This window comes from Sphaeramia orbicularis, chromosome 17 (assembly GCF_902148855.1).
Source record: "Sphaeramia orbicularis chromosome 17, fSphaOr1.1, whole genome shotgun sequence".
In the NCBI taxonomy this organism is placed as follows: domain Eukaryota; kingdom Metazoa; phylum Chordata; class Actinopteri; order Kurtiformes; family Apogonidae; genus Sphaeramia; species Sphaeramia orbicularis.
The window spans coordinates 50,451,874-50,464,192 of record NC_043973.1 but is presented as its reverse complement, the minus strand read 5'-3'; the positions used below and the strand labels follow the sequence as shown (position 1 = coordinate 50,464,192).

At 35.4% G+C, this 12,319-nt stretch overlaps 1 protein-coding gene across 1 annotated transcript in view; it reads right to left on the bottom strand.

The window, feature by feature from the left end:
- Positions 1-12,319, bottom strand: part of LOC115437552 (cadherin-18-like) — a 263,744-nt gene that overhangs the window by 110,369 nt on the left and 141,056 nt on the right. The window contains exon 4 of the mRNA XM_030160788.1: positions 11,526-11,713. Coding sequence (XP_030016648.1) covers positions 11,526-11,713 — 188 coding nt within the window. The remainder of the gene's footprint in view (positions 1-11,525; positions 11,714-12,319) is intronic.

The following is a 12,319-nucleotide window of genomic DNA, read 5'->3' as shown; positions in this document are numbered from 1 at the left end:
ATTCAAAAATGAACCCTCTGAACCTTTGTATATCCTCTTGAGACCCAGCAATAAATTTTTGTCCACTGTACGGGACAAAAGTTTGACAGTTTTACTTTAAAAATGCTGTCAATTGCAAAGGGCATTCCACTAAAATAAATAAATAAATGAATAAATAAATAAATGTATTGTAAAATGTATGTGAAATAACTGTTGCATTATGTAGTTTCAAATCAAAACAGCTGTTTAATGTAAAAAAAAAAGAACTAAAACTTGAACTTCCCTGGGTCTCAGGAGGATATAACACTTCTGTACCACACAACTGTAATAAACCAAAGTGTTTTACATCTATAAAGAGCCCTCTGATGGTTGGATGTTCAATGCTTTATGTCCTATTAGTCAGCAGTGAAAGGGTAATTACATGACAGTCTAATGACCTGTTAGCCTCAGTGAATAATGCAGCCTTTTTTCTCCCTTTGGTGCCATGTTTTGGAAGAGCCTTCATTACACATCAACTCATGAAGCATAAGAGCTGCTTACAGCAAGGGGTCTGGTTGTGTTAATGCACAGGGCGACAAGATTTATAAATTAAATACATGGAGGAACATTGTTACATTAGCTCGCCTTGTTTTTAATGAGGGTGTAGTAGAAATCTGTTACAGTGGCTAGAAAATTGATGTCAGCGAGTTGAAATTTCCTAGTTTATGCATGAATTGGTTGTAAAATACAATCAAATCCTACCTATAAAGACCCAAACCTCCACTGGTGACCACAACCATCTACTGATCTAAACTGTTTAATACCTGTTGATCCACTCATCTTATCAATACATGTAAATAATTGGTGTAAAATACAGTTTGTCATCTTTTCATGGTCATCAGATATGACCCATTTGGACGTTCAGAGGCTCCATAGTTACCATGGAAACACTGTCATCCTCTACAACATTGATTCACCAGTAAAACGCATGGAGTTTAATGAATGACAGTGGATGGAGACACTGGGTTTATGTTCAGTTAATGATATATTTTACTAAAAAAAGTCAGTTTTTCTTAATTTCTTTTGTTTTAATATAATAACATTTGAATTTTCTCTGAGCTTTTATGAACAACTACATGATCAGTCAATTAAGCATTGGAAAATAGATGATTTTCACAGGAAAAAAATGGAAAATTCAGAGGATAATACGGATGGACACATTTGTTTCATATTCAGTTAATGACATATTTTACTAAAAAAGTCACTTTTTCTTCACTTTTTTTCTGTTTTAATATAATAACCTTTGAATTTAGTCTGAGCTTTTATAAACATCTACATGATCAGTGAATTAAACAGGAAAATAGATGATTTTCACCAAAAAAAAAAAAAAAACAAAATTCAGATGATAATATAGATGGACACACTTGTTTCATATTCAGTTAATGATAGATTTTTACTAAAAAAGTCACTTTTTCTCCAGTTTTTTTTTTCTGTTTAAATATAATAACCTTTGAATTTACTATGAGCTTTTATGAACATCTACATGATCCGTCAATTAAACATAAGAAAATAGATGATTTTCACAGGAAAAAATGCAAAATTCAGAGGATAATATGGATGGACACACTTGTTTCATATTCAGTTAATGATATAGTTTACTGAAAAAGTCACCTTTTCTTCAGTTTTGACTGTTTTTGATATAATAACCCTTAACTTTAAGTTGAGCTCCAGTGAGCATCTACATAATCACCAAATGAAATACAGGAAAATACCTGATTTTTACTTACAAATACAAAACAGAGCATAACATCAGAGTGAATGGTGATAAATCACTTAAGAAAAGTTGAAAATAGAGAAAAAAAAAACCCAAACTATTTTGGAATTGCCACAAAAGTAGCACTGGGTTAGAAAGTAAGTCACAAATGGGGGTAATAAAGTCATACAGACGATGCATGACTTTATTAATTTACTACACCTCCAGCTCATTGTGTAACCAGGGACTAAAACAGCACATAATTGCAATGTTTGTGAAACAGAAAGTAATAGGTGAATATAATTGAATTCAACTAAATTCAGTTTTATTTATACAGCACCAAATTATCACAAAGGAATTTACATATATATTATGGAAAGAAAGAAGTTCAAGAGTTGGGTAAGAAGTTATTTTGACTGGAAGAAACAAAGCTCATGGTGGGTGGTTCTGTGCCTCAAACATTAAGGGTGACTGGAGAATAGCAAGAGAAAAATGGAAAAAAAAAAAAAAAAAAAAAGCAACGGGCACAATCTTTCAAAGATAGAGCAATCAACCAGCACAGAGAGAAAATGAAAGTCAAATTTTGGTCAATCTGAAAAGACAGTTTATCACCTTTCTCTTCAGGTCAGGACACAAAGCAAAAATAACATGCAGGATTGAGGATAGATATAGTTACTAATAAAAGGAAGGTATGCGGAAGTCATCAAAAGAACTCCAGACATGGTAAAAAAAATGGGGGATGGTAATAAAAGAGCAGAATAATTCAGGTTAGTGCAACGACAACACAACACATGTGAAGATAAGGTTCACACCGCTCCTGTTCAATATGTTCCAAAGCAAAAAAACCCCATTAAAGTCATTATGTGGCTGAATATTCCCATTTCTCAAACTAAGTAGTGCATCACATTGTTTTACCTGATAGATTATAGCATATGTTTTTCCTGTGCAAGAGTAAAAATAATAACTATTTCAATTATATTAGGCCTTCAGGAAATGATGCCTAAAAAAGAAAAAAAAAAATTTAGTTTTCTTTGACTGCTGAAAGTATAAAGTCTGTCCTGTCTAGTGCATTTTAGCATTTATCTATTTATTTTTTTAAATGACAACCTACTGCTGGAAATGAAAGCAATTGTGTTGAGTTCAAAATGGGCCTGTGGTTTTGCAAAAGGCAGCAGAACACACCAGACACACAGCGGGTTTCATCCAAACGTTTGGCACATGTTTTGTTTTTAGAAGACAAACAAATACATATGATTGAAATGTTAACCTGTTTTTTCCTCTCCTGTGGTGCTGGTTGTCATGAGAGTCTATTATGGTCTGATAAGCTATTATTGATGTTTATTCAAAAAAAAAAAAAAAAAAAAAAACAAAACTGCTTTGTTCTTTGGATCAGTAGTACAGGGTGGCACTAAAATGTGTGTTTTGAGTGCCAGATTTGACTATTCGCTAAATCAAAATACTTAGTAAACTTGTGGAAATCTTACAGTCAACATACTCCTTCCAAAGACACCATTAAGTAATTTACACTTAATATAGTTTTGTGAAACTAATAAAAAGTATATTATCAGTTATGGTATTTGTTCACTGTTCTATTAACATAAATTCATTAAGTTTAGATTACTTAATAGTCATGGACAGTACATTAAAGGAGCGATTTGTGACTGAAGGGTTGTCGGTTCAATTCCACAGATTGAGAGAGAAGTTACTGACTAATGTGTCCTTGAGCAAGGCACTTGGCAGCCCACTGCTCCTAGTCTGCAATCTGTGGTTGTGGTCCTGCATGTTCAGCTAGTGATGGATTAAAGCTGTGTTTTTCAACCTTGGGGTCGCGACCCCACGTGGGGTCAGCTGGAATTCAAATGGGGTCGCCTGAAATTTCTAGTAATTGATTAAAAAAGTATAATAATAATAATAATAATAATTCTTTTTTTGTGATTAAATAGATATTTCATTATAATTACAACACCACACATTTTTCCTAACAAAAATTAAGTTCAAATAAAATAGAGGATATAATATTTGAGAGGGCATATCTTGATTGACCCGATCATGTGACTGTGTGCATTACGATGCTTCAACCTGCCCAGACACAGTCACAGTCATAAAACCAGACTGAACAGAGAATGGGAAGATTTGTTCGCCCACCTGTCCCCGCTAAGACATCTCCAAGAGAAAAATGTCTCCATTTTGAATGTCTGGGATCACCAGAAATTAGTGATGTTAAAATAGGCTCACAAGCCAAAAACGGTTGGGAACCACTGGGTTAAAGACAGAGGTTTAATTTTGGTGCGTGTTGCATGTTCAATGTACAATATATACTGACCTAAAATAATAAAGAGTCTTCAAAATAATGTTAAGTATTTTGATAATATGATAATATAAATATGTTAACCTATAAAGACTGAAATATACACCAGTGACCATAAGCATCTACTGATGTAAACTGTTTAATACCTGTTGATCCATTAACCCTATCAATACATGTAAATAATTGGTGTAAAATACAGTTTATCATCTTTTCATCGTCATCAATTGTTATCCATTTGGACATTCAGAGGCTCCATAGTTACCATGGAAACACCACCATCTTCTACAACACTAACCCACCAGTAAAACCTATGGAGTTGGATCAGTGACAGTGGATGGAGACACTTGGTTTATGTTCAGTAAATGATATATTTTACTGAAAAAGTCACTTTTTCTTCGGTTTTCTCTCTTTTTGTTATAATAACCTTTAAATGTAATCTTAGCATGATGATTAAAGTACATGATCAATACATTAGATATAGAAAAATACCAAATTTTCAATGATAAAATACAAAATACTGAAGATAATGTTATGATAAATGGTGATAAATCACTTAAGGTTAAACGGAACTGCCACAGAAATAGCAGTGGGTCTTTATGGGTTAAATTATAGCACTTATAGTCCGGTCAAAATAAAAAGTTCTGATGACAGTGTGTCTCTGCTATTCTTTGTGAAGTCACATGCGTGCTTTAATGTTACTTTGATATGCAGGCGCTGGTGACAACACCCAGCTTAAATACTGCAAATGCATGCCATAGTCGTTCATAGTTAATGCGTTCAGCGGGGAGTCCTCGAGGGTGGATAGTTCAAGTGACAGCTCTAACAGCACTTTCACAGAATACAGCTGTAACCGTGTTACTGCTAAAGGGGTAACAACCACAAGTGGAAGTTGAGGCCAATGTGGCAGTATCTTCACTGTAATACCACTGATGACGCTACAAACGGTACTGACTCCCATTTAATATGATCACTATATACAGACCTCACAGTGATCACTTGTGGTAAATCACTTCCCTGTAGTATTTTCTATTTTCATCTTATTCTGCTGCAGACAGGACGTTTCTGGGCTTTGACTTCTGGGTAGTTAGATAATGACTCTAGTCCAGGGGTGTCAAACATACACATACAACCCAAAGGGACCTCGAACAGGCTGGACCAGTAAAATAATAGGTGTAATAACCTAGAAAGAGTCAAATGTTCCTCTGCTTTAGGGTGAAAAAGTAGAAATACATTACGAAAATTTGGACAATGGACACCCTGAAATGTCTTAAGAAAAATAAGTGCTAATTTCAACATTATTATGCATCAACTCATTATTAACAAGTGGTGCTAGGTACAACAAACCCCGCCCCTCCAACGTATTGTAGTTTATTTTAGCATCAATACAGCTGACGTCATCATATCAGTTGCCTCTATATATGTGCCAAGTTTGAAGTAAATTGAAACAAAATTGATGTTTGTATAGACAGTTGAAATTTTGCCCATTATTTTAAAAAGATTGAAAAAATTTATTAAAAATTGAAACTTTGACCTACAGTATGTTTCGCAAAATTTAGTGACATATATTTTGGGTCACTGGCAATCACAGACCCGAATTGGTGTGAATTCAGCCAATAGTTTTGTTGATACAGACATTTGAAATTTCACCCATTATAAGTAAATGGAAAAAGAAAAAAAAATAAAAATTGATTAAAAAAAAAACAACTTTGACCTATTGTTCCCAAATGTAATCAAAAAAGAAGAAAAAAATATTATTACCATTATTATTATTATAACAAATACATGTCTGGCATTTGGAGCGCTGATGTTTAAAAAAAAAAACAAAAAACAAGTGGTTCCAGGCACAACAAACCCCGCCCCTCACACATATTGTAGCTTATTTTGGCATCGATCCAGCTGATGTCATCATGTCTATGCATGTGCTGATGTCAGCATATCAATTGCCTCTATATATGTGCCAAGTCTGAAGTAAATTGAAACAAAATTGATGTTTTTATACACATTTGAAATTTTGCACATTATAAGTAAATAGGAGAAAAAAACGATTTAAAAAGTTCATAAAAAAAATGTTAACTTTGACCTACTTTTCCCAAAATGTAAAGACATCTACTCTGGGCATCTATTCTAAACCCAGTTTGGTATGAATTTAAACAATAGTTTTGCTTCTCGGGTGTTAAAGGAACAAACTGAACCAAAAACAATACCCTGTTCCTTCCCTCTGGGGGGGGGGGGGGGGGGTAATAAAACTTACACATCACAGTGGAAAAATTCACAAAACATTTCATAACAGGCATCATATTGTTAAAATTACACTTGTTTTTAAAAGACATTTCAGGTTTTTCATGTTTGCTCACATTATTCACATTTTATCACGAAAGAACAATTTGCAAATGTAAATATTTTCATGAGGAAATTTTACTTTTTTCACTGTAAACCAAAAAAAATGCATGGATTTGTCATTATTCATAGGCTTTTATGTTATTATTTTACTTCAGATCATGTTGGGGCGTCTGTGGCCTCTGAACCACTGACTGTTGTACCTTCAGTAGAAGTTTTCCACTCCTCACTTTCTGTAGTACCTTTATGCTGCATTTCCACTATGTGGAACCGGCTCGACTCGACTCGGCTCAGCTGGACTCGGGTACCAGATAATATTCCTGGAGACCGTTTCCATTACAGGATACTACCGGCTTTACAGTATCTGGTCGTCATAGCGATGCGGCGTGTTACTTCCGTGTCGTCTGCTCAGAGTCGCTGATAAACTCACTCGTTGGGTTGTTTCGTCAAGTTCATGCTGAATTTTTACATCTGAATCTCTTCGACCGGCCATGGTGGAGTTTTACAGGCTGTCATGTGGTTTAACCTACCACTATATTTACGGTAAACTTCTGCATCTGGTTTTTGTAAAACAGCAGGTCACACAGACACCGCTCCAACCAATCAGTGGTCTGCAGTGTTTACACGTCACATTTTAGTATCTGGTTCCCAGTCCTGGAACCTTGGCGGAGGTGATACCAAAAAACTAGTGCCGGGTACCAGATTCCAGGTCCTTTCTTGTAACGGAAACGCAAAAAGGCCGAGTCGAGTCGAGCTGGTACGATGTAGTGGAAACGCAGCATTAGTGTGCAGTTCTGTCTGAGAGACAATACACAACCATGAGGTAGCATGTGCCTCACTGGTGTTCCACCCAAAACTGCCCTATTAATGTTTGTGAAGGTTTAGCCCTGTGTTATATGAGCTGTGAAGAAAATAAAGCCTCATTCTTCTATTTCACTGCTATTTCCTATTCGTACTCATGTCTACTCTCGCTCTCAAGTTGTGAAGTTTGACCAGTTTTATTATAAACACAAGTAGGGATGTCCGATATTGGCTTTTTTGCCAAAAACCGATATGCCGATATTGTCCAACGTTAATTTCCGATTCCGATATCTACCGATACCGCTGCCGATATATGTGGGATATTAAACTAATTTTAGGTGACATCACATGTCTCCTGTCATGGAATTAACACATCATGCCTAATTTTATTGTGATGCCCCATTGGATGCATTCTCAAATGCAACAAGGCTTTCAAAATGTAAACACTGTCTGTGCAAAGAACACATACTTCAACTTAAGTTGTGGAAAAAATGCCATATTTATTTCTTTTCTCTCCCTCCCTCCATGAGTCTATTACAGTGTGGCAACTCTACTGTACAGTTCTGAAAACTGCACATTTCTTTCAGCGACAAACAATGTTTCATTTACACGTCGGTAAATGACGGTGAAATCAAGGCATTATTTTATCGGTTTTAATGATAGGCAAAAAAACGATAACGATATTCACCGATATTACATTTTTATGCCAATATCGGGCCAATAATATTAGTGGGCCGATATTATCGGCCATCCCGAAACACAAGTGAAGAATGCTATTCAGTTTACCTCCAGAAAAATTCTACCACCAGGTTTGGCTCCGGCATCGGGTCCTGTTGTCCCTGTTCTGTTCTGTTGCTTTTTATCATAGAGGTCATGTGGGTCTGGATCATCTCCCCGGGCCTGTTTGCCTTAGGTCACATGGCCAGGAGCTCCAGGCAACATAGACCTGAGGATCACTGGACCATCCAAGCCCCCCCCGGCATGACAAAGCCCCAGTCCAACAGCAGTAGATCACAGTTTCATGGTGCTAACGTTAGTTTTCTCCACAGGGTTTGCTACTATTTCACTGACATTGGACCAAGCAGTGTGGATACTGGATGGATGTAAATACAGCTGCACTGTAGTTTTGTTAAATAATTCTTACTAATAAGACAGTAAAGGCATTTGGTCCAGTGACTGTTTCATCAAATTAATCATACCATGCCTGTTAAATTAGCCGCAGCATTAGCTAATGTTATTTTTGTATTACCCTGTCAACCAGCCTGTCAGGAGTAGATAATGAAGTTGTCATTAATGTTGTAGCATATGTGTTGTGTTATTTATAGAGAACACTTTTTCTAGTTCGCAGTGCGGTTGATGTTTTTAGTATTTTAACATGACCATTAGCTCATTTCACAGATCTACCTTCTAACTCTAAAATGGTCTATGCTTTTGGCTATTTAAAAAAAATAAAAAAATAAAAAAATTAAGAAACCTACAACAGCCAAAATGCCAAACTTAAGTAGGGCTGCTGCTCTGGTTATTTCAGTGGGAATTAACCTGTGGGTTACTTTCCTAATTATTCAATACATTGTTTGGTCCCTAAAGTTTCAGAAAATTATAACAAATGACAATTATTGTTTCCCAGAGCCCATGATGTCATCCTCAAATGTCTTATTTGATGCAAAAACACAAATATATTAATTTTTCTGTCACAGAGGATGAAGGAAATCAGAAAATATTCATGCGTCAGATGTTGGAATCACAGAGTTTTTATTTTTTATCCCTTTAACACTGGTAATCTCTCCGGTGCTGCATTTTGCACTTTCAGCATTCAGATTACTGTAACTCCTGAACCGTTTACGCTATCCACAAAATTTAAATGGCATCAAAGAGATTTTGAGCTTTCTGACACTGTATAACACTTTACAGCAATGTGAGAAGTAAAAAGGAACCGTTACAGAGACTTTCACACAGGCTAAAAAAAACACCTGGAAATAACATAAAATATGACCCCACCAATGTGAATACTGAATGTTCAAGACCAAAAAGCATGTTTGAGCAGATGTAAAACAGTTGAAAGTTTATTTTTGCAATCTTAAAAAGTTTTGTTATGGACATTTACAGTTGTTTCTGCTAATAAATATGCTAAAAACTTCAAGTCTGTTTTTTTTTCTTTTTTACTAAAACACACTGTTTGAAGTGTTTATTTTTTATAATAATGATAATTAATGGACAGATATTGAAAGTTAAGTCGTTCCTGAAAAGAACAGGTGCAAAAGAATTGGCAAAAAAGACATTTTCTGAAACTTTTCTTGCAAAAGAAAACATGAAGACACCTAGGTGGTCTGTTATGTCTTAAAGGAGTGATATTTTGCTTTTTTAAAATGGAGTTATGTATTTTCAAACATTTCCCTGTGGTCTACATAAACTGTAAATCCTATGTTTGGGTCTGAATTCTTCATTAATTCAACTCCACAGGTCCATCTTCAAACCTATTTCTGAGGAATGACACCAGAAAGGTCGATTTGAGCGCTGGCCCTTTAAATGCAAATACCCCACCCCCTCCAGGTTGTTGGCTGTGCTGCTCTGTCCCGTTCAGCCACTTGTGTTCATTAATACAGTCAACAAATGAACATTTTAAGTAATCGGCTTCAAGTTTGGACATATTTTCAATTTTTACTACAACTACTGCTGCTGACAAACAATTATGTTGTATTCGAAGAAATGTTCATCAGAAGTCTTGACCTTATATGTGCAAATGTTGTGATGTAACATCAAGCAGGAATGAAAACGGGTTGTAGAAATCCACTTGATTTTTGCCAAAATCAATATAAAGATAGCTTTGCAGCACCTGGAGGGTTCAAATTCAAACTTTTTGAAATATTAGGGTCTAAATACACAAATAAATGTGGGTTTAAAAAAATATGACCCTTTAAAACACTTTCAAACCAAGTGTCTATTTAAACAGGATGACAATGAATCACTATGTTGATGTATTTTATATTTATATAGTCCATGGTTATTTTGTGCGACAGGACCTCCTAAAGTTTTTTTTTTTTTTAATAATAATTTACTTTATGGATTTTCAACAGTATAACATGGATGCCTCATACAGTGTGTACATTTTTGCTGTCCTTCATAACAATAAGTTAACTTCCATAGATATAAACATGAACATGTAAATGTATATACCAAAAGACATCAGGATTATGATCAGGAGGCACACAGCATTTACATAAATTCTAAATGTGAAAACACAGCAAAAACAAAAAATAAATAAATCAATAAAATGACATTAAATAAATAACAATTATAGATATATAAAAAAATAAAATATGTACAATACCTACAGTTATCCAGGTGATGAGCAGTGATTTGGTATTAAAGTCATGATAAAGTGCTCATTCTATAAGTTTCTGTGTATTTTAGAAAAAGGCTGCCATGCTTTCTAGAATTTTGCAGCTGATCCTATGAACATACTTCGTGGCAGATATGTTTGTTTAAATAGTTCAGTATTTTCTTTTGTTTATATTCTGTGCCTATTGTCTGGTTTTTGATCTTTGGTTTGTATTTATGGTGTCTTATAAGCCCATGGAAGGGCTGGGCAAGACACAACAAAAAAAACTTTCATTCATTTCATTCATACTTCTGATCTTCTCTGTGTGTAAAAACCTCATGATGTCTGCAATCCACCGACCATGTGTGGGAGGGGTTTCCTGTTTCAGGACCTCCTAAAGTTACAACGCAGCATGCATCTGTCACAGTGTCAAATATATTTTGTATTACATGTCATACTGTTTTTCCCTGAAAGATGTTATATGCTTTTATGAAAATAAGAACAAGTGTCTGCAGTATTTAGTTAATTTTTTCATTTTATTGGGAAAATATTTTATTCATAAGCAAAAATGTTCAGCCTCCAAACCAACCTTTCCTCATTTTTAACTGAATTTAACTCACTTTATAAACCATTAGCCCTTGTTAATGATAAAAAAAGGACATTTCTTGATAGCTATAAGATATTTAATGTATCATCTGACATTTAATGAAATTTTAGATGAGAAATTATTTATGTATTTATTTATTTTTTTAAATTTATTTTTGTATTTATTTTCGGTTGCACATATACTGATTCTATGATTGTATTCTATTTTTGTATCTGTGTTACATCTCAAGTATTGTGTGTTTTGTATTATATGTTAAGTGTTTGACAGTATTTGTAAACTGATGTTTAAATAAAGTTAAAAAAAAACAACTAAAAAACCCAAACAAACATAAAAAGTAAATATATATTTTGTATTCTGTGGGTCTAGAATGCGTGTGCTGGTGTCAGTGTCAGTGTGTACAGATGCATGTGCTGGTCCTGCTGTTGACGTCTGTGTTTCATACCTGCTTGAGGGAGATGATTCCCTCCCTGTGGCTTTCGTCAGTGCTGATAGAGAAGATCGCAGCTGCCTCTGCGTTGGTGATGCTGTAGGTCATCTCAGCATTCTGTCCTTGGTCTTCATCAGTGGCTCTGATGCGACCCACAGCCTTCCCCAGCGGAGCCAGCTCGGTAACGTACAGCTGGTAGCTCTCTGCAACAACAGTGTGACACAGGGAAATGCCGGTGGATCGCAGTGGACAGTCACCTGATGTTACGTAGCGGGGAAGAACAAGTTGACGGCTCACTTTTGCGGTTCTATCTGATGCTCTCAGTTGGAGTTCTGCGCTCACTGGCAAGTTTGCATATGAGGGATGAAAACTGCCAAAACAGAGGGAGCAGCTTTGAAGGGAGGGGAAAAAAAGGAGTCCCCGCTGCTCACTCAGATCTGCAGTCATTTCCTCTGAGGCTTTAAACTTTGGTTACATTCACAAGCCCGCCCTCAGCTCCTCTGGAACTGTGGGAAGCCTCATGTGAACTCACTGCAAGACCCTCAATATCTATGTGCATATTAGAAAGCCGAAACACAGCCATGAGAAGGTTACTGTGGAAATATAACTGACAACTAAGGCTGTGTAGCAGCAAGAATCTGGCGATACCATACAAATCCCAATACTAGGATCACGACACGATATAACACAATACTGTTAAAAAGGCCATTTTTGGTTTCTTTTTTTTTTATGATTATTTCCTTGAAGAATTGAATTACACCAGAAATCTACTCAAATACTAAACACATTTTTATTGGATCAGAACAAGA